At 35.8% G+C, this 23,408-nt stretch overlaps 1 protein-coding gene across 1 annotated transcript in view; it reads right to left on the bottom strand.

Moving 5' to 3' along the window:
• RECQL3 (DEAD/DEAH box RNA helicase family protein) overlaps nucleotides 1-23,408 on the bottom strand; it is a 280,411-nt gene that overhangs the window by 81,833 nt on the left and 175,170 nt on the right. The window contains exons 13-16 of the mRNA XM_089813828.1: nucleotides 22,367-22,516; nucleotides 22,179-22,271; nucleotides 22,003-22,068; nucleotides 21,760-21,893 (exon numbers count right to left, since the gene is read on the bottom strand). Of these exons, the coding sequence (XP_089669954.1) occupies nucleotides 21,760-21,893; nucleotides 22,003-22,068; nucleotides 22,179-22,271; nucleotides 22,367-22,516 (443 nt within the window). The remainder of the gene's footprint in view (nucleotides 1-21,759; nucleotides 21,894-22,002; nucleotides 22,069-22,178; nucleotides 22,272-22,366; nucleotides 22,517-23,408) is intronic.

The following is a 23,408-nucleotide window of genomic DNA, read 5'->3' as shown; positions in this document are numbered from 1 at the left end:
GATTTAGTGAGATCCTCATCAAGGTAGATTTTAGTGAGAAGAAGGAAAATGTTCTTCCTCACCTTGAGCGTCTGAAGATGGTCGCCCAAAGAAAGAAATTCAAGAAAGAGGGTGTCATGAAGGCCATCCCAGGCCCTGTCAAGTGTGATGTTAGTAATGCCTAGTTGATCGCTAAGGAAGGAGTAACCTGCTGAGATAGGATCGACAGAAGAGGGAGGAAGACCTTGAACTCACCTAAAGTACTCATCCACCACCCTAGCTTGCACTGGCTCTTCCACACCAAAGAGGGGTGCGGGGCTGGTATTGTTGCGAATAAAGGCCTAACACTTGAGGTGTTGCTCTATTTTTGTCATCACAGAAGTGTTCTTGCTACGTAGTTCAGCTTGTTTGTCTTTAATGATCACAAGGAGCATAGAGAATGACCCTAGGGAGCACCTAGAGTACCAGAAAATGGAAGAAAAAATTAAACAAAATGACCCCATGAAATACTAGATGCCGGCAAAAGGAGGATAGGAGTGACTAGTTGATGCGAACGCATGAACACCTAATGCTCAAAGATAACTACACACTCCATTGCAAGGAGATCACAATCGTGCGAAGACTCATGATGTAAGTCATGGTCATCTGAACACCAATCTCTCACCCACTAAGAAGGTGAGATCTTATTCACAACAGCTACAAGTGAACAAGAAATTGCAAATACTTTGAAAATTTTGATGTTGTTCAAGATGGATATGAATGAATTCTCTCACGGCTAATAGAGCATTAACATATAGAATCTGTGAATCAAAAAAGGTGACGTTGGAGCTTGTAGAGTCACATCTTGGGGGTTTTGTGCTTCTTTGATGCATTTCTACATTGGCACCTAAAATTCTTCATCAATAGACATAGTTGTTATTCATCTTGGGGCTCCAATACAAGCTGCAACACTATTCCAGGTTTTAAATCTGAAAAAACATTATTCATCAAGGCATTTAGTTGATCATTGTAAATAATTCAATTTCCTGAATTATAATAAGAGGATCTGCTTGTGCATAGTTTGAAAAGATAACTTGAATTTCATGCATTGTATATATTCATATTTGCAAAATACAAAAACCATAAAACTCATAAAAACAAAAATACATATACAAAATTGCAAAACAATATCCAGCAGTGAAAATTGAACAGGGGAAGAGCCAACAAGGTTCTTAAAGGACTTGATTCTAATGAAATTTGGTAACGTTTTCAATAAAGGAGATTCCAAGCCATAAAGGAGGAGCAACAACAAAATATTATTTTCAAATTTTAATAGCAAAAGCAAACAGTAATTTCAAAAGGCAACATTACAAAATAGCAGAACAGAATTCATGAAAAATAGTGAAATATAATTCACGATAATATAGGGAAAAAATATTCTTGAAGAAAGAGGGAAAAAGAAACAAAAGGCTCTTTTGAAAAAGTAGCTAACAGCTATAAAAGGACTTGAGCTCTCATTTTTGTGGTTGGAAATTTGGAAATCTGTTTTCACTTACGCTTTTGTTCTTGAGGAATTTTATGCTTTTTCATGCTGGTTTGGGAGGACAAAAGCCCTTATAAGCAACATTCTTCATGTTGTTGAATGACACAATCTAGAGAATATCATACTGATTTCAAACAGAGATCACAACTGAGCTTCAGAGGTGTTTAACAACAACTTCATTTTTTACTGTTATAGATATTTGAGATTATTCTTGGGGGTTTATTGAGAAGAGTTTTTAGAATCCCTGCATGTACCAGTAATTTGCAATTTCATACTAATTTCATATTGTATGGATTGAGTTGGTGCAAACATTCCCATCTCATCTAGTTAGTTGTCCATGAGAGCATTTGCATTTGGGTTTTACGTGCATGCATTATTTCAAAAGAATAATAAAAAATCAGGAGTGGTCATTAAAATGGTGTACATTACATAAATATATATAGAAACAGTCAAATCTAAGTTTGCACTACTGAAGCTTAGTGTTTGCTATCATATTGTCAGTCGACCTAGTTATCTTGGAAATGGGCATGTATGAATTGAACCCATTAGAAGACTATGCGAGTTTGGTCGTCATAGAATCTATTCAGCTCTGTTGAGTCTAGTGGTGTCTAGAAGACTCGCCAAGTCCCTTAGCAAAGACTCTGCCACAAATACAAGTAATTAAAGGCAAAAAAAAAATTTTCTATTGTTTTGACTTGTTCTTTTTGAGTTTATATGCAGATTTGAAGACTATTTTAGGCAGAGAATTAATTAAAATTTAGGCACCAATATTAATGTCTTTAGGGTTTATATATATATATATATATATATATTTCTAAAATCACAATTCTACAGTTATTTAAGATTATATTAAACTTTATTATATTTCTGGAAAATTGAGTACAAAAGATGGAAAGTTTCAAGCTCAGCTATAATCCATTAACTTCGTGCTCTAAATCAAAACAGATCACTTTATTTTTAGTTTGCATTTTATCACAAAATAATATTTTTGAAATTATGCCTTCTGCCCAAAATAAATAAAAGGAATGCTAAAACATAGCCCAAAAGACTAATATTAGTGTCTAAATATTATTTCAATCTCTGCCTCAAACAATATACAAATCTGCATCTAAACTAAACTCATATATGGTTCTAGATATTGTGGATGAGGATGTGGATGTCACCAAGGCTGATTCTGAGACACGAGCAGATATCATGTTTGCAGAATCATCTATGACCTATCTTAGGAGTACACATGTTGCAGGGTCAAGTGGTGTTGGCTAAAAATTTTGTAAGCCATTGTAACCACAACTTACGAAATGCGAATTTTAGGCAACAATGTAGTGAGATAAATCTCTCCTCTCATCACTAGGGGAGGCTCCCTTCTTACCGTAGGTGGCTACAACAAAGACCTAACTAGAATTAACAAAAGGGTGGTTTACTGAATCAATTCCTCTTTTTTTAGGAATGATTTTATATTACTGACTACTACTTGCAATTAAACAAAAGGAATCTATTGCTACAGTAATATTGGTGGCTTAAGTATTGACGTAAGAACAATCTTAAGACAGCAGTTATATCTTAACTTGTGTGGTTGATAGTAAGAACCCAAAGTCTCCTACAAGCAACCTTCCTGAAACAAAAGAGAGAATAGCTAAAAAAGCTCAAAGTCTTTGTTCAACTATCTCGATATGAAATTATATACTAAGAAATCAAGCTCAAAGTCTTCAAATCTTAATACTTGCAGCCATTAACAAACTAGATTAATTTCATTTAAGAAAGCTCAAAGTCTCCCAAAAAACAACATTGAACACTCAAATGCTTCTAAAGAGAGAAGTAACAAAGATAAATGAATTAATGTAACATAAGAGACAATGATCAATTCCAATTATCTCAACACAAAGTTTGGGAAAAAATTGCTTCTTTATTCACTTCAGAAATTTGCAACAAGACATACAAAGCCTTCAAGTCACAAGCCTAGTCTTCTCCTATAAGAAAAAGATGATTATTTACAATTAACTCTCCTCTTTATATAGGAAAAATGAAGAGATAAATGTGGAGGAAAATGTGTAACAACCTTAACCACCCATACTTATCCTAATTAACTACTTTGACTTTATTCAAAGTTGCACGCCTAATGCGATTGTAGCTAAACTACGTGAGCTGATTATACAAGTACATGTTATCCTGTACTTACAATATAGATGCTCTTTACATGTAGTTTTCTTACTATTCTACTTAAAGAATATAAAAGCCTGATTTGGAGTTTTTACATGGTATCAACCAGCTCTCCAAATTTTTGTAGGGACTCTCGTACAACTGTAGCATTTGGTTCTCCAGTGTATTGCAAGATCATGGTAACCTTCCGGAATATGCTTGCTGCCCTAGATATTTCCTTGTTACAAATCTCCATTTGATTATGTAGATTCTTCAATGAACACTTGTAGTTTGCAAACGTGTCAAGCACAATGATGTTGAAGTGATCCACTTCAAGCTGTAGGCAAATGGCTTCTGCAAACTCTGTGAGAATTTCTTTTTGACACTTTACTCTATTGTCCTCAGTGATGATTTGGCATAACAACTCTTTGAAAGCTTCTTTGATCTTATTTCCTTGAGAAGCTACCACGAGTACTGTTGTCTTTATCTCTTCTATGAGTTTTTGAAGAACTTGTTTCTTATTTTCTATCACATGCACGAAATCATGATACATTTCAAAGGATGTAATGACATCATACTCATACAGGAAATCTAAATCAACTTCTCTCCTGTTGGTCCAAGCACCAAGATCCCCGTCCAGCAACTCAAATTGATGATTGAGTGATTTCAACATATTATCCAATTCAACAAGGACTTCTCTTTCTTTACTCAACTCCTAGTATACTACTCGAATCACTTGGATTCCCTCTTTTTCAATAGTGCTGCTCCATTCATCAATGGTATGTGCCTTCTGCTTCTCTGTTTTTGTACATACAACTGAAACAAGTTCATTGCCTATAGAAGACCTCTTCATCTCTTCAATGATCCACAACAGACGTGCATTCTCTTCTTTGAGCTTCATTTTCTTTTCCCATAGTTCATCATTCTTTCGAGAGAGAAAGTTAATTGCCTCATGTGCATCTTGTTGATAACTCAGTCTTATTTGCTTACCAAGTTCAACCCTTGTGATTCTGTAAACATTAGGCTGCATGTCTTTAGTAGATTTCTCCACAAGAGGTTTAGCTACTTCAGCATACTTGATGTGATTTTCATCAACCAACACTGAAGAAAATGTCTTAGCTTTCTTATTCTTTGAAACCCTTGGTTTTCACATTTGTCTGTCATCTTCTTCGGTGGAATTTCTTCTTCTTTCTCTTCTGCGTGACAATGCTTAACCATGGAGGAAGGCTGAAAGAAAATGTATTGGCTGAAGCGGTAGTTACCATAGTGAACTCAGGATTACCTTGCATAGCAATAGTAACTATAGCCAGTGTCTCAATTTGAATGGTCATAAGAGGAGTACTATGTGTGTCCTCAATCATGAATTGCTCAAACTGAGCTAAGTTACATCAAGCAATGCTATAGAACGAATAGTAGCAGAAGGAATTGACAAGGAGTATGAAATATCCCTAACCAGATATTTGTTGATTTCTTTTCGGAATAGCATTTAGATCGTAAAAACATAAAATCCAATCATAGATAAACCAGCAATGTAAACCATAAAAAATAATTGAACTAATAGTTATCTAATTGAAAGATCCCTAAGGGATCTCTTCTGCTGATCTGCTATAATTTTATTATTTTTAAATTTGTTTTCCCTATTTAATAATATTTTCTTACAAAGCTAGATAGAAGTTGCAAAAGGGTTTGAGTGTTTTATGTTTTTGATAATTTTTCAATGAGTAATGACAAAAGTACAATAACCTGAACCAGTTCTGAAAATATATTTCAAATACAGCCAAAGTAATTTCACTTCAAGCAGATTTTTAAATATAAAACCTAGTTTGTAACCGGATCAAGATTTACAATAATATCCAGATGATTACAACAAACGATAAACCCAACCTAAAGTCATGAAGAAGAAATATGAACCCAGAAAGAAGATACGGCCAGATTCCAGCTCTCCAATGTTGCACGTGAGAAAGAATATGCTTGCCAGGTGTTGCCGTACAACTGCAAAGTGCCCACATGTGGATAGAATGCTCAAATCCCAGCTGAAACTCTGATTCAATACTACATTCCCAAGAAGAAACAATGCACAATCTCCAAGGCGCCTTTGACTGCAACAAATCCAAACCACTGTTTTGGGGGCTATGTCCCAAACAGGAAAAGCAAGTGGGGTTGGTGTCCCAAGTGTTGAAAGCTCAATCAGAGCCTAAATCACAAATCCAAGATGTAATATGTCAATAATGAATTAGAACTTTCTCTTTACCTCCTTATAATCTACCATACTTAGCTCAAACTCTAAAAATGTCCCCATGTGGCGTTGGGTTCTAAAATAATATATTTCTCATTTTTAAAGTGGTCAAGTATCCAGAAATTGACCTTTTTCCCAATAGAAAGAAATTCGTTCATCGAAATTCTCTGAGTCAAAAGAGAAATATTTAGAAAAGTTCAAGACCTTTCCAACGAGTTATTACACCAAGGAATACTCATGCAGATGAGGCAAAAAAACCCCTTATTACTCCAAAATGGTTATAACTATTTCCCAAATAGCGAACTGATAGCCCAAATCACCTCTACAAGGTGAAACTGATCTCGTCACCTCCTGTGACTGATGCCGAATAATCTGAAATAACGGACAGTCTCATCCCTCAAAAATAGGGATACTCCTAAAAAATAGGAATGTTTTCGAATCTCCCGAAACTGAAACCATAGAATGATCTCGTAGACACTCAAGAATGTAACCAATCTCCACCTCCTAAAAAGTAGGAAACTCCTACAATTAAGGAATTACTCTCAACTGCTCTCCTACTATCTGAAACTCCAGATCCGAACACTATGTACCCTGACTAAGTCCCTAAACACCACTGCCAACCTACGAGACTCTAATGATAGGCCAACTCTATCGTCTCTAATGTCCACTCTAGAAAGGGGACATGACACCAATTGTTTCCTCAAAACTGATATTCAGAACTTAAACCAAAAGCATATGAATTACGAACAGCAGTAGAAAACTAGTTGATTCTCCAATACATATAAACTTGTTCCTTTCATATTAATATTCAGGATTTTAAGCATACAGAAATGAATTACAGACCCACCATGATAAAACCAAAAAAATCTCATACAATTTTGTAAACACATTATTGTATTGCACAATAGCAATACAATAACCAATACAAAACCCAATCTTAAACATAGATTAACAATCAGATTGGAATAGTAGAATAAGAACCTGTAAGTGCGAATGAAACACCCAAATTTGATGTCTCCCGGACAATGGGTTTGCGTCCACTGTCAACCGAGATGAGGGGCTACGTCCTCATACTAGTTGAGAGATGAAGCTTTCTAAATAACTCTCACAAGAGAGAACTGTAAATCAATCATAAACAAGCATGTCCAGCAATGAGCCCCTTTACCCTTTTAATACACAAACTAAGACTATTCAACTCCCCTCTAGTCTTCATCCTATTCCCTTGTGGCTCTTCAACTTCCCTATGGCATTTCGTCTTATTCCTTCTTGACCTTTTGCTCTCTTTATAACGTTAAATTGACCTTTTAATAATTTGATTCTTCGTCTCATAGTCAATTTTAACATTATATAAAATAATGTCTTCAATATTTCTAATGTCCCAAAAAGGGGACATTACAAATCTCCCCTTCTTAAAATTGCTTGTCCTCAAGCAATCAGTACCAAGATCCCATACAAGTCTACAGGTAGCCCTATAGTCCAAGCTGAAAATAATTCCAGCCACACTGCAAAGCAAGATGTCACTCTGCAATCTATCTCTCAACCGGATCCCTGGATCCCATATAACTCTCTAAAAAAACTCTGCACCTGTAAATTGAACAACTCTGAACATCACTGATACCACTGAATCCAACCTCAAACTAAGAAGAATTACAACAAGGTCCTCAATAAGCCATAAATACATATGATCAACACTTGGATCCTAAACACTATTGTCGTAACCAGCCGATATGATAAGATAGAAATGTATCAGTGAACTATGCGGAACCCAGGAGATGATGACAACCCAACCTAAATAGATGATGTAATAAACAAGAAGTTCAAAAACTGAGTGCAACTCCCTGGGCACATCGAATACCAAATTGACATCTTCAATCTAGAGAATCTCCGAGTGCATAGGTACTATGAATAAGAATGAAGTTGAAAGAGCATTCCCTATGATCAACACATGACTCTCCTCAAAACTAGACCAAAAACTAACCAAAGGCTGATGTAAATAATCCAACCAATTCCTGTATGGTCTGAAATGGGGACCCTGGTGTGGACTGCTCCTATGATGCACAATCGTAGTCAAATCACTACTTCCATCCTGTGACCCATATTCCTTGCTAGGAATCGTACTAGGATTCCATATCCTAAAATCAGAATTATCTCCTTCATTATAATCAAAAGGAGAGCCCTCGTTTACCTCAAACAGGGGATTATCAGAAATTCAATCAGCATCAACTTTAAACACGGGGTTATCGATAAGCTGAAAGTGATTTGAAACTTTGGTACTTGATCACTTGGGGCAATTATCCAAAGCATACATCTACTGAATGCTATCAAGTTCATCAATTACCTCTAGGAAAGATTCTTGCCTCTCTTTATCCTCTTGTTCCCAAGAGTGATTCAAGATCCTAATCTAACTTTCTGCTTCCTGAAGGGAAATCCGAGCATCATCTAATGCCTCATGAGTATCCTTAAGCTCTCTATTGAGCTCCATAATCTCATTTCTTTCTTTATTCAACTAATTGGCATACAGTCCAGCCATCTTAAGAGTATAATCCCTGTCGGAAAGCAAACAAAAGTAATATGATTTCATAGATTCAATGACCCTTTTAACCACATGCAAATCAGCAACATGCCAATCCCCTTCCACTTCCGTTTGGGCCCTCCTGTAGAGATCATCAACCATCTTGTGAGTGTTGTAATAATGTACCAAAGATGCCACAACCATTTCTTCGTTAACCTTCAGCAGGTTTCTAAATGCATGCATTTCATTATCATGTTGAGGTGGTTCATCACTTTGCAGTATCATCTTGGATTGTTCCTCTGAGTTCCTGTCATGAGCATCAGAAATATATGGTTCATTATACAAAATTTCCAATTTGCCATTACCTTATGTGCAACTATCCTCATCAGCCTGTTTGTCAACACTAACCTCCAATTCACCAACATAAAAACTTGCGCCCTGTATAACATTTCCTACATGATCCCGAGAAGGCTATACATCACTGGTAGTTGGTTGCTCTTCATACAAATGTTTGCACTAGTCTTTTTCAAGGAAATCTCGAACCCATTCCAAGTACTTTTCTTTTGTCTTATCCGTCTTATTTTGGTGCGCCAAATGTAACTCCAAGTAATCATGGAATGATAAATCATTCTAAATTCAGGTAGGAAGTCCTTTATACTCTTTATAAACATCAAGTACTTTTGTTCTTATATCAAATTCAAAATTTTGGGCTAACTGCTTTTGTAGCTTCATAGTGCCTTTCTTGATTTAATCCAAACCCTGTATTTTTCCCATTGCTAGATACCTGCCTTGTTACTGGTCATTTATGAAGTCATTGGAATATGCGATAAATTGCAGCCCTAACATTGGTCAAATCCAATTGAACCTTCCTCACAAAAGAAGCTTGATATATTTGACACACAGTTTTGATATCTAAGTTCAGTTATTGAGTGTACTAAATGTTGCAAATTGCTTGCAGCAGTAGAGGTAAAGTAGGCATAATCAAAATTACTAGTGCGCTCTTACAAACTTATGACTATCAAAACCCCACACTTCCCTTATTCAAGGTTGTCAAACTTAATAATGAGTTTGTAGTGGCAAGAACAATAACGTGCTTCAATTCAAAACAAAACTTCCTGTTACTGACATAGAAACTGTAGAAGTCATTTCTTGTGTCATTTCTAACCTTATTATCATATGTAACAACAAGTTATGCTCCTTACAGTGACCCAATTCTATAATCCAATTTCTTGACGGAAAAGGATGCAAATTTCTTTGTCCACTCCAACACAGATTTAAATTTACCTGCTGTTACTACAGGGAAGTAATTCCTCCAAACTCTTTGTGTTTGAAACAACACCTCTGCTCTATATTATCTGATGCTTCTAACAAGTAAGTTTTTGAACTAGACTGCACATAAGAGATATGAATGACTGTAGAGTACTCAAGGAGCGAGAGTTAACAATACTCCAAATTAGCCTTAAGTTTATGGCTATAGCTCCCAAGAAATCCGGAACTGTTGCCCGTGACTGTGAATCTCAGTGTTTGTTTTTCCAGCTTGACTCAGACCCGTGTTGCTTTTCTCGGCAATTGCTTGACAGTACCCCACACCTGCTCTGGTCAGACTATTTGTGTCAAGGAATACTCGAGCATAAATCAACAAGAAGACCCATTCAATTTGCAAAGGAAGAGCAATCAAAATTCTTTCAATCCAAACCACCACGTCAATCTTTACAACAAATTCCAGATGCCTAACAGTAATGATTTGTAATGAATTTCTCAATATATTAATGTGTCCCCGCTTAGCTTATTCATATATTCTCTGCCAAGGCTCTAGTAACTGAAGGTGCATAGGGGTATCGGTTCAAGAGTAACACCATGATGAGTAACGGTCTCAAAAACCATTCAAAGAACAACACTCGGACCCGACATGTTAATCTTCAAATTGTAACCATGGATAATATCATTTGAAACTTGCCTACAAATAGATGATGACTGTCGTAATTGCAAGAAACAGTTCTAGCAAACTTTCTTTCGACCCCTTCCGAGATGATAATAAGGTGGAAGTTGAATGCATAACTCCTGACTACTTGTAGCTGCAACCTCCAACGCTGTTGTTGTTTCCAACCAGACCTGCACACCTGGAAAGTACCTACGATGCTTCAAAGCTTAATATCAATGTCATTGAGTAACTCCCAAAAGCTCAACCAATACGAATATTGGGCTTTAAATATTGTGACCATACTGAAATCCCTTTAAACAACAGTGGTTGTATTACCACAAAACATTAGAGAATATCACATCCCTTAGTATGTGAAGTTCCAGTATTTTTAATTCATCCGTTAGTTTTTCTTTTGACTCTTACTGGTGCTGTCGTGAGAGGAAATATTATTCATGTGCCTCTGGTTGAGTAGTATTCCTGTCTACCGCAATGGCCAGTCAAACTCCGGTACCTTGAAGCTGTGATTTCCAATGCTCCCATGGCTACTAGGCTACCGACCAAACTGCATGCTTGATATACACCCGTAGACCTTCAAAACTTCCTCACGCTGTAGACTAACATCAATGTCGTGTTATTTGTGTGACCCTCCTTCTATACTGTATCTGTAGTAATACTTAATTCCACCCTACAGCCTAGTATTGCGGCCCTGCAGGTTATCAATACTCCTTCCTGGGTGTGTATGTAGAGACAGTTGGTTCACTAAGCAAGTCATTTTAACAAACCATTGAGAGATACATGATTGTTGTAGACTAACAGTATCACTGTAGTGCAAGTTAGCTATTGTTTTCACAAATACATAAGGGTCACTCAACAAATGGGATTCAATGATTTCGAAACTCACATTAATGGTGCATAAGTATATGAAATTGCAATACAATGAATGTGGATAGTAATCAGATAACCAGATATATCAGAGCAACTAAGTAATAGGAACCTACATAACGCATACGTAACTGCTAGGAGGTGCACATTGATTACATACAGACCCAATTTCCAACTAGAGAATGCCAACAGTGGAAGGACCTAGATCCACACTAAGTTTAACCTTATTCTTGGCTATGAAATTATCATTCTCCTGCCTGTCGAATAGCTCACATCTGCCTTCAGTTGCCTATCTCCTTCATCCTGTGTTTAAAAATATTAACTTCAAAAGTCCAATATAGCTACCTAAACCCTTAGTTCAAGATTAATTGAGTCTCTGCTTCAATGGTATTTTCTACTTCAAAACCTGTCCTAACTTCTTGAAGCCCAGTATCAGCAATACCTATAATAAGAGTACCTACGATGCTTTATTGCAGATAAAATAACCTCTATTTCTTACCAATATTCTGAAACCAAACACACTGCCAATTCTAACAATGGACTTTATACAATCTCACAAGCTGTTAGGAACAACCACTCTGAATTTACTTGACAAGATGGTAGGAATTTTAACTCTACTACCACTGAAATATTCCTAACCAAATATTTGCTGATTTCTTTTTGGAATAGCATTTAGATTGTAAAAACATAAAATCATATCGTAGATAAACCGTTAATGTAAACCATAGGAAATAATCCAATTGATAGTTATCTAATTGTTTCCTAAAAACTAATATTTAAAACTTATACCAAAAGCATATGAATTATGAACAGCAGTAGAAAACCAGTTCATTCTCCAATACATATAAACTCGTTCCTTTCAGTTTAAGCATATAGAAATGCATTACAGACCCACCATGACAAAACCAGAAAACTCTCATACAATTCCGTAAACATGTTATTGTATTATACAACAGCAATACAATAACCAATACAAAATCCAATCTTAAATATAGATTAACAATCAAATTAGAATACTAGAATAAGAAACTGTAAGCGCGAATGAAATACTTGAATTTGATGTCTCCTAGGCAATGAGCGCGAATGAAATACTTAAATTTGATGTCTCCTAGGCAATGGGTTTGCATCCACTGTCTGCCGGCACAAGGGGCTACATCCTCATACTAGCTGAAAGCTGAAGCTTTCTAAATAACTCTCATAAGAGAGAATTGTAAATGAATCATAAACAAGCATGTCCAGCAATGAGCCCTTTACCCTTTTAACACACAAACTAAGACTCTTCAACTCCCCTCTAGCTTTTGTCCTATTCCCTTGTGGCTCTCCAACTTCCCTATGGCATTTCGTCTTATTCCTCCTTGACCTTTTGCCCTCTTTATAAAATTAAATTGACCTTTTAATAATTTGAGTCTTCGTCTCATAGTCAATTTTAACATTACATAAAATAAGTCTTCAATATTTCTAATGTCCCAAAAAGGGGACATTACAGAGTATGCATCAAAAACATGTTCAAAATCATATTGATCTCCTCATGCTTCTAGTGCAAGTGCAGCTAAGGACACAGGCAATGCTGGTGTAATTGTCACAAACTTTTCAAAAGATGGATACTCAATGGAGAAAGCATCCATAGCAATGCCTAAAGGCAAATCATGGGATTCATCTAATACTGGGACTGAATTCGGAAGAGACGTTCTAGCAAGAACTTCAAGAGGACATGAAACAAGAGGTGATGACTCCTTTGGTTTCCATGCTTCATCATCACTTGAGTCAACTTGAATTGATTGAGATTCAATCCCTTTTACCTTAAGTACTCTTGAATCTTTTCCTCCTTTGTTAGACAGTTTAGGCAAACTTTGAGAAGGAAACTTAAATGGAGATGAGGATGTGTCATCTCTGCCTTTACCCTTTATTCCTAATCTCAAACCAATCGGGCCAGCAAGATCAAAATCTTTGTCAAGCTCTACCTTGATGCATTTAAGACCCCTTCTCTTCATCTATGTGTTGGTATTAGCGAGAATAGTTTGGAATCTATCCCAAATGGACATATTTTCTTTGCGTAACCATGTAGGAGGAAGAATGGAATCTTCTCCACATCATGCTAAAAATATTCAAGGTCTAGAATTTGATCATCGTCTTCAAAACCAGGAGGAATTGATGCTAAGTTGAAATCTACAATCTGCTTCACAATCAACCGAGTATAATCCATATGCCATATATCCATCATGGTAGGTACATCAATCTAGAGATCTTCTAAACGATGTATGTGCAAGTATTTCTTCCTCATCTTTTCATGCAACCCTCACCAATCAAAACAACTCCTAGTTGCAAACTTTTTCAACATTATCCTTTGGAGTTCAAACTCCATGTTCTTTTCTTTAGGCCCAATGTCTATTGAGTTTCCTCCAATCTTCAATGGGTTTCGAGATGAAATCCCCACTCTAGGCTGGTGCAAACTAGACTAATAAGCCTAGATTTCCATAGGGTGCCTTGCCAAGTCCATGAGTATGATTTTATCAGTAGAGTACCTTGGCAGTGTGTATGGCTCTCCCTTGAACTATCCAACTCACAGATTTTTGAAGTTGGTATATTGTACAAACATGCAACCATAATCATTTGCCTTGTTCCATGCCACATCAGATACCCGCTTATTAGGAAGTTCTTTATCAAACAAGCACATAAAATGCCCAAAGAAGGCATATTGAACTCTTCTGAAGTGTATCTGACTTTTCTTCAAAGGCAGTTGCTCATAATACTCCCACACATGAACTATAGACCTGTCATGTCTTGTTGATAAACCAGAAAAGGTGCCCAGGGCAGCAGCAATGTATAGCATGTAGGAGTTCACGGTGAACATTGCTTACATATTGAGTCACTCACCAATTCAGCCCAAAGAACATTCCTTTTTTACCATATTATGAGTGAGATGTACTTATACATCTAGGATTCAAAGGTGTTTGAATCCTTGAGCCATACCAAGCGACTGAGAAGTGTGATGAGGTCATCAATTTCTTACTTGAAATCACATCTGCACACTCCTTTGAATGGCCATCTAACAAGATTTGACCTCTTGGTGATTAGCTAATTGTCATTTACAAACTTAGTACAATAAGGAATATCCTCATTCCACCTATCCATAGCCTTCTTCCTAGTGATATTTGTAACAACTGGAGTATGAGGAACATGAAATATATGATCAATGATCTCAGTATCGAGACTAATGATAGTATTGCCATCTTGGTCTTTGATGGTTCGTGATGCTGCATCAAAGTGTCATGCAAATGTAAGAATGAATTTTGGTTCATGCGCTACCAAAGGAAAAGTGGATAGAAAATGAATATGATCTTCTTGATCCACACCATGTCCTCAGTAGTTGCAGTGTTAACTCTTGAAAGAAAGTCTTCAATATTCATATGAGAAATATCAATGTCCCGTACTTCATCACAGTTTGAGGTTACTTGTGATGAAGGGATGGAGTTATGATACTAATTGTATTGGTACTTCATCCTCTTTTTGTCTTTGCTCTTTGCTCGAGTAGGTTCTCTTGACATTGCAAAGTTGTACGCTTGCACAACTGTTACATGAAAATAGCATAAAATGAGAACGTCTTTATGTGAAGGATCCATAGCAAGATTTCAACAGATTTTGGAAAAGGTGTGAATGGGGAAAATGGATAAAATGAACATGGATGGAGAATGAACAAGTTGGTCATGCTGAAAATGGTTAAATTATGAGTAAAATAGCCTAAAATGGGGTTTTTGAGGTGAATTACATATGCGACCAGCAAGCTAAGATTTAAGTGAGCAAGGAGAAAAATGAATAACACATTGAGCACCTCATGTTTTAATAAGTGCAAAATGTGAAATTCTATCCGACAAGCATGTGGGAATGAACTCAACCATAGGGCAGCCATATGGAGGCACATGGAATGCGTAATGGTGGGGTTTTAACTTGCATTCGCATGTAAGCAAAAATCAATCTTATCTTTATTTTTAGAATGAGATTTTACACCCAACTGCATATGCAAGTAAGATGACACCTTGCATATGCGACCTTGATGAAGTGGACAAAAGATAGAAGGAACAACTTCAAATACAAAAACATGCAAATCTGAAAATGGAAATGACAAAGACTTACAATAACATTGAACAAATATATACAAATGTCTTACAAAAAATAACCAAGAAAAATTATCTCAACTCCACTAAAAATAAGAAAGACAAATCCTTATCCAAATCCTAAGCAAATCTGAAATGAATCCAAGAGATTTTTGCATTTTAGATTTGTCCAACAAGACTTAAATAAATTTTGAAATCCCTCTAACATGGTTGAAATTTGGACATGTGGAAATGGTTAGAGAAATACAATGCCCAAAATGTTTTGACCTAGTAATTTCAAATGCAAAGACATCTAAAAGTGGCATTGAGCGCAAAGATGAGCTTGTGAAATGATGAAAAACAAGCTTGGATTTAAAAACACTTACCTTAGATAGCTTATTGAACATATTCAATGCAAAAACACCTCAAAATGGAGCATCTATGTGATGAAAATCATGCCCAAAATGGGTTTTTTTGCCCAAATGCATATGTAAAAACATATGCAAAAGCTCCTAAAATCGTCGCTCAGCCTTATAGGAAAAACACAAGCTCTTATAAACACTTTTTGGAGACGCACTTACATATCAAAAAGACATGCAATCTTAACAAAAAATCGCCACTTTATGTCTCGAAGAGGAAAACGTACTTTGAGAATATAAAAGCATGAGTTTTATCACATACAAATCAACAAAAAATCGCCACCATAAGGAAAAGAGGACAATACAAATAGAAAATACGTTTTAGATGAGCAAATCCATATTAAAAATATATGCATTCTCTTGAAAAATCGCCACTTCTTGACCTTAAAGAGATAAACGCACTATTTGAAGGCAAATACATGTGCTTTTAAAACATATGCAATAGCAAAGAAAATCACCACCCATAAGTTTTTAACTTATGACTTAGTGCATAAAGCACTTTTGAGATGCATAGCCATATTTCAAAAATATGCTAGAGGAAAATATTGTCAACTTCCTTTTGATAGTCAAAAACGCATTTCTCAATGGCATTTACATATGTTATAAAACATATGCAATTGGCTTGAAAATAGCCACTTATGACTTAAGACTAAAACAAAAGCATGTTTTTAAATCAAAAACATATGTATTCGGATTCAATTTACATTTTTATTTTAAATTTACATGTAAATGAGTTTCAAAAATCCACTTTAAGTGGTGATTTAAAAACACAAATGTAAATGAACTTCAAACACAATCACATATGCAATCGCATTTTAAAAGCACACTTTTAATGATGTTGGGACACGGAATTTATTGAAAGTGTATTTTCGTGAAGTGTTTTGCCTATGGATAAATTCAATATGAAATAAAAATCTCACTTATACACTTAAGTTGTCTTATGTAATTATATTTAATATTTAACTATAGTTTAAATAAAGTAACATGAAAAATAACCTTGAAATAAGTTGTTTTCATAAAACATAAAAAACTATGGTCAAATCAACTCGTAATGAGTTGAAATTTTAAAATGGATCACAAAATCCACTTTAAATATCAAATATAACTTTATATTGTGTGCAATTATCAATAAAATCCCCACTTTTATGAAGTTTTTAATAAAAATATGCAATTGACCTAAAAAACCTCACTTTTTTTCTCTTATAACTTGAGCTAGACAACTCTAATTTCAACCTAAGTAAGCTCGAATCGAGCAGAATTCCAAAGGTTATTCACGCAAGGCAAAAACAAAATCACAAACTATTTACAACACAAAAAAAACAAAAAAAAGATGAGAAAGTTAACCAAAAATCGAGTGTTTGCAATCAAAGAAGTAAAACTCTTATCTACAAACAATTGGGGATAACCTCGACAGAGAACTTTCAAAAGAACACATAAACAAGACTACACAAAGGACAATTTGGGGATAATGAATTGTTTTCATGATGCCTTATACATGCGTTAATCAAAAACGATGCACTTACAAATCCATAAGAAACAATTTTCTATGGTTGCCTTAATTTTGGGATGTCAAAATTGAGGACAAGTGATCACTAATATAAGCTCCTCTAAGCCTTAGTCTTCTAGGCTCTAGCTTTTATTTTGATATTGTTTCGAACTTTTGATTCCATGGATTTCATTTTGTGTGAATATTATAGACATTTGACACTATTTATATTTAAAGTTTCAACTTCTAGTTTTGATTGTGTATGTTTTTTAGCATACACTATCAAAACCAAAAGTTCAAGCTTTAAAATCAACTTATTGTGGATGAAGTGCCTCTCCCATTTGATTTCTATAAGTCATCCTGATGGATGCAACCTTAATGATCTTGCTTCTTATTTGATCATGGTTAGGACCCATGAGTGGTCTATACCCTTGGGGTGATTTGATTATATTGTTGCTTTAATTGGTTGTTTATACTTTTACCTGATTGTTGAACCTATGGTTGAGGATTATCAATGGATATTATTGGGTCTATTGTGATGTGATTTTGCTACGAATATTTACATTGTTCTTGCAATAATCTTTTACTATTGTGCAAATGAACGATTTAAATAGATTATTTTAATGAAATTAATTAGATGCTTTAATTATGCGATTTCATATAATTGTTGCTTCAGCTATTATATAATGTGCATCTACACTTGATTGTGTTCGTTTATTTTGTAGGACTTATATCCCCAGCAGTGGCACATGGAGTTAGTAATCAGATATTTCATGATGTGTCAATATCATACCTGTATATGCGATGTATCTTTATTATTATTTTAACCCTACTGTGATTTGATAAATCTGGATTCATTTGCATTCTGACTAGACTAGTATTATGTCTGTGCATTTAGATGTCCGCAATTGTCATGGAAAATTATTAAGGAATATTGCGATTTAATGTTTTAAGGGTATTTTGGGTATTTGCTCTTATTATTTTAATTATTGGCAAATTTGTTGTAGTTGAATTCCATTTAATTGGAATTACCCGATTTTGTCTAGGTTGAGAAGGGATTTAATTGAGTCAGTTATTTTCCTATTTTAATATTTCACTTTTCAAGTGAAAATATATCCCAAAAGTGAGTTATTTCTCACTTCTCACTTTTGAAACTTGATTTTGAAGACCAAAATCCCAAAATCCTCTTGAGGAATTATTGTTTTGCTCGTTGTGGGAGTTGTGGGTGTGGGATTGGCACAAGGTTGATCTTCTTGGATCCGGCTCAGTGAGACCTTGATTTGCTGAGACATCCGACAACTTTTGCAGAGCAATTACTTTATCGCAAGCATTCCCGTGTTTTCCCTTTTGGTTGTTAGGTAGGGCTCTCCTATTTTTACATTTCGGCTCTATTTAAAGTCTGTTTTGGATAGCAGTTTGCAAGGAGGCAAAGAACTAGTATTCCCCTCCATTCTTGTATGCTGACTCTACCCGATTGGGCGGGTACGAGAATTTGATCGCCTCTTGACTTGGGGTTTTGGGTTTTCAGACCGTTATGTTGGTTGTTTTTGCATACGGACTCCATACCCAATTTTTATTTGATATCTAAATTTTTAATACCCGATTCTAAAAACGGTTCTAATTTCGTTGGATTTTGATAATTTTTTGACTGTCTCAATTTGTGTGCCACACAATTTCCTTGGGTGTTTCTTGGCACTGATTCTGGTCGTAAATTTGAATTATCTATGAGGATTCCAATCTAACCATGGTCTCTCCTCACATCATTGGGATTCATGAAGAATCCATACTCCTAAATTTAGGTCGGTTGAGTGAGTTTGTGATGTTTGGTGTTTGTTGCCTCATTGGAATTCATGTCATATCCGTACTCTCGGATATAGGCCCACTGAGTGAGATTGTACTTGTTTCATTGTTGCATTTCTCATATCAAACCCTTGCTTTGGTTCTCTTGATTGTTTCGTGAAATTGGTTGTGCCCACACATGAGCGCGTGCATGTGCATTTGATGGATTCTTATGAGACCTGAACTCTTGGATATAGGCCGGTTGAGGGAATGTTGATTTGGGGGTTGAGTTGGAAATTTGCATTGCATTTGGGCACTCATCGTGTGATTACCATGGGTATGTAGGGTAGACGTGTGGAGTGGCTTCTCTAGTATACCCCGGTATGTATTTCAACAAGGTAGCGTGAAGAAGTTCTAACAAGTGATAACTAAATGAATTAATGGTAAAATAAACTTAATGAAAGATAAGATTATGGAACACCTGGCCTCCCAAGGGAGTTGATCGAAGGATCAAAGTACTTGCGCTACCCGATGGCAAGTAATGACGCTCCACTAGAATCCCTACATAGTTATCCCATATAAAGTCTGACTATTGACCTGATGTATTGCATTGTCTTCATGATCATATCGATGTTGGTATCATGTTCTTGATTGGCATGTGTTAGCCATGGGTGATTGTTTTATGTGATTGTGGTCAGGTCATTATCTCCATGAGCATGGTGGGAGTGGGCCTATGGGTACCGCCTGGTTGGAAGGCATAGCTTCCTATACCACGGCTGAGATGGTTTACTTTAGTTTGAGGCTGGTCCTGGATATTCATTTGGTGCTTTGATGTATCCGGAGTATGTTATCTTGTGATTTATGGTTTATCTTGGACGTGTTGATATAATGTTGTATATGATGTTTAGTATGTTTACTTGATGCATTCCTTTATCATGATGTTGTATCATATTTCTAGATGATGTTTCTTACCATTACCTTGGATTAGTGATGCTATCGGTAGATTAGCATGTTGGATATACTTGTTCTTATGATGTTATTTGTTGATTATTGGTAAGAATGATCTCATGAAACAACTCCAACTATCTTGTTGGCAATTTGAGATTCATGCTCGAGGAATGGTTAGGGCCTTTAAGGTCTCATGATGCCATTATGGTTGGGAGGAAACGAGCATGGTTATTTTTAGTTTGGTGGCTTCATTGCTTGTGTTTTCCTACTTGTGATAGTTGATTTATGTACATGTATGTTCACTACGATGTTGCTTTCAGCATGATTACATTTGATGCTATGGATTAGAGATTGAGTTATTTAATCTTCTTCATGCTCTCGAGTGATCATTCCTCAATTAACGTGGATTCGGTACTCCCTGGTGTGAAGGTTCTGTGTATTTATACATTTTCTTCTTGCCTTAATGTTGCACTATTGGCATTTCTCGAATGGGAAGGGCAATTTCTCGCACAAGAATGTATTGTCTTGTGCAGGCATACATTCTCCCTCGTGCAAGCATGTACCTCCTCGCAGGAGCATCTTCCTTGCGCGCAGAAACAAGACCTCACGCACAGCAATGTAGAGCCTCATGCACAGGAATGCAAAGCCTCGCACGCAGGAATGCAAATCCTCGTGCGAGATTGTAAGGAAGAGTTATCTCAAGAAAAAAAATTATTCAGTGCATGTTTTATCCTTGTGTTCCAAGGATCTCCAGGTGGGGCATTACAGTGGAAATCTAATAAATTTGACTATTTATATTTCTAACATGTTATTCAGTTTAACTTGTTCTTTCAACTGAAGACTATAATTTGCATTTACAGTTATGTTATCAATGTGTTCAAAGTAGCTTCTATTTATTGAGATTATCGTGACTTCAAGATTAATTTATTAAATGATGCATGAAAAAGTTTTAAATCCTTAAAAATCTTTGAACTTCTTGGGTGTTTTAAGTTTGCCGAGTCCAAACACTAAGTTTGAGTCTGAGTCAAAAATCATCTTGTGCAGTCCAGCTCTTGTAACTATGGTTTGAAGGTTCACTATTGATTGTCTTAAGTTATAAACAAGCTGCAAACTGTTTATCATTGTGAAAAGGGTCAGAACCATTGTGTTTTCATTGTATGATTATTTTATATTTCTAATGCACTTGTGAATCAGCAATACACAAAAGACTATGGATTTCTCTATTGATATTTTGTATAAATTTTAAGTTTTCCCTATTTTTTAATAGCTATCCCCTAAAAAATGGCCTTGCTGTTGTCCCCATCCCTTAACTCCATCCTGTCATTCCCTGTTATCTCCATCTTGAGGACTTGGGGTAACATCGCCAATAACACTACTAAATACTAAGTATGTGAAGTAATATTTAGAAGAATGCAAAGTAAAATTTATAAGAATGCAGCTCCTTCCTTCTGAGCTGACACTAATGCTATTGTTTGAACTAGGGGTTCTTCACCTACTCTAATGCCAAACCCAACAATGAAAAATTGTGCTCCAATATAAAGAGGCTATGTTCCATGGCATGTTAAGTTCATCTAATTGTTTCTATCTTCACTTAATAAAACAAATACAACTTTTTTCCTCATTTTATTTCAGGTGTCATGCTTTATCCTGGTTGTGTAAAATATACTGCGTGTCTGAATGTGGATTTCTACTTTAAGACAATGTCAACTAGAAATGCTTTTGAGAATGAAATAAAACAATTGAGAAGAACGGGATATAATCAGGTTGCATATCAATTAGGATTGTTTCAATAAGCTAGAGAAGAACTCTTAAAGAACAACTTTCCATTAATATACTTCATCTACCTACCTGTCGAATATAACTGAGGGAAGTTTGTTCTTCCCATGTGTCCTAGATACATCTGAAAGCTGGAACAACTCCTTAGATATTCGATCAGGGTATTTGCATAAATCACATGTTTTGCTACAAAGAGATGAAGAGACCTGAACAAGAATTGGAAATTGAATGTCAAAATCATTACATGTTCATATAGTCTCTCAAGATAGATAACCAACAGACTCAACAATAGGCTAATCAACCAACTATAAGAACCTGCTCTCCAAAATGCATCAATATTTTCCGTCTCCGACAACCAGATCCTTCACAATAATCAACTATCTGTACACAGTAATATATAAGAACAAAATGATGATCTGTAAATACTTTCAAACGCTGATGTACAGAAACCAGATTTAAGTAAACAAGCAACCTATGATGGATAATTTTACCTTTTCAAAATCACCAAGAGATTTCTTGAGCATCACATCTTGAGGCTTCTTAGTGTTCCCCTTTATCTGTGAAGAGTTGTTAAGAATGAATTCCTGCAATATTTACTGTATTTTATCAATGAACCTTTCTCGAATAGTAGTTTTAAGAAATTTAAGGTTGATGAGAAAAATAAAATATTGGACATAACCATGCTCCTGCGATCATCCATGCCATAGTAAAGTAAACTTCTCGATGGTTTTTGATCACGTCCTGCTCTTCCTGATTCCTGATAAAATGACTCCATTGACTTCGGAATATTATAATGGCATACAGTTCGCACATCTTTTCTATCAATTCCCTACATCCCATATGAAAAGATTACAAGCAACATCCATGACAAACTACTACAGAAATTAGTACATTAACAAAATTAGTGAATAGAAAGATATATACTTTTTGGGGCATAAATAGAAAGGAATATTTACCATACTGGAGGATGACCAGTCACAAAGTAACAATCCAATAATGCAATGTAATGAAAAACACAATCAACCAAGACGAAATTAGATGGGAAATAACATGTCATTTACCAAGAAAAAGCATCTCAAATGTACCAGAAAATTATTTGAGAAGAAAAATAACATAGTTGTCGACAAGCCAAAGTAAAAACATTCTCAAAAGCTATTTGATTATTGATTTTGTAGTAAAGAGCAAAAAAAAATATCACAACTTGATTCTATCATATATTGAAGGCTCTACTTATTATTATTAGTTTACACTTAAATTGTTAATCACTAATAGTGCAATGTACCTACACACCCCACAGGCTGAGAACCAACCTAAAAATAACATTCAGGCAAACGAAAAAGTGTTATTGAAATAGGTAAATGTAGTTAGGCTAGTGGGAAGCTGTGATTAACTAATCAAATAAAATTTTACAAAAGAAATCACAATTTTGTCAAGGCTGTTAGCCGACGGTCCGGCGGTGTTTCTGTATTCTGTAGCCAACGGTCCGGCAGTGTTTCTGTATTTTGTAGCCGACGGTCCGACGGTGTTTCTGTATCCTGTAGCTAACGGTCCGGCGGTATTTTGTATTCTGTAGCCGACGGTCTGGCGGTGTTTTTGTATTCTGTAGCCGACGGTCTGGCAGTGTTTCTGTATTCTGTAGCCGACGGTCCGGCGGTGTTTCTGTATTCTGTAGCCGACAGTCTGGCAGTGTTTCTGTATTCTGTAGCCGACGTCGTCGGTAG

Source organism: Cupressus sempervirens, chromosome 2, assembly GCF_028749045.1.
Source record: "Cupressus sempervirens isolate cs-2001-9-10 chromosome 2, ASM2874904v1, whole genome shotgun sequence".
Classification (NCBI taxonomy): Eukaryota; Viridiplantae; Streptophyta; class Pinopsida; order Cupressales; family Cupressaceae; genus Cupressus; species Cupressus sempervirens.
Note: the sequence above shows the minus strand (reverse complement) of the source record. Positions and strands in the feature narration are given on the sequence as shown.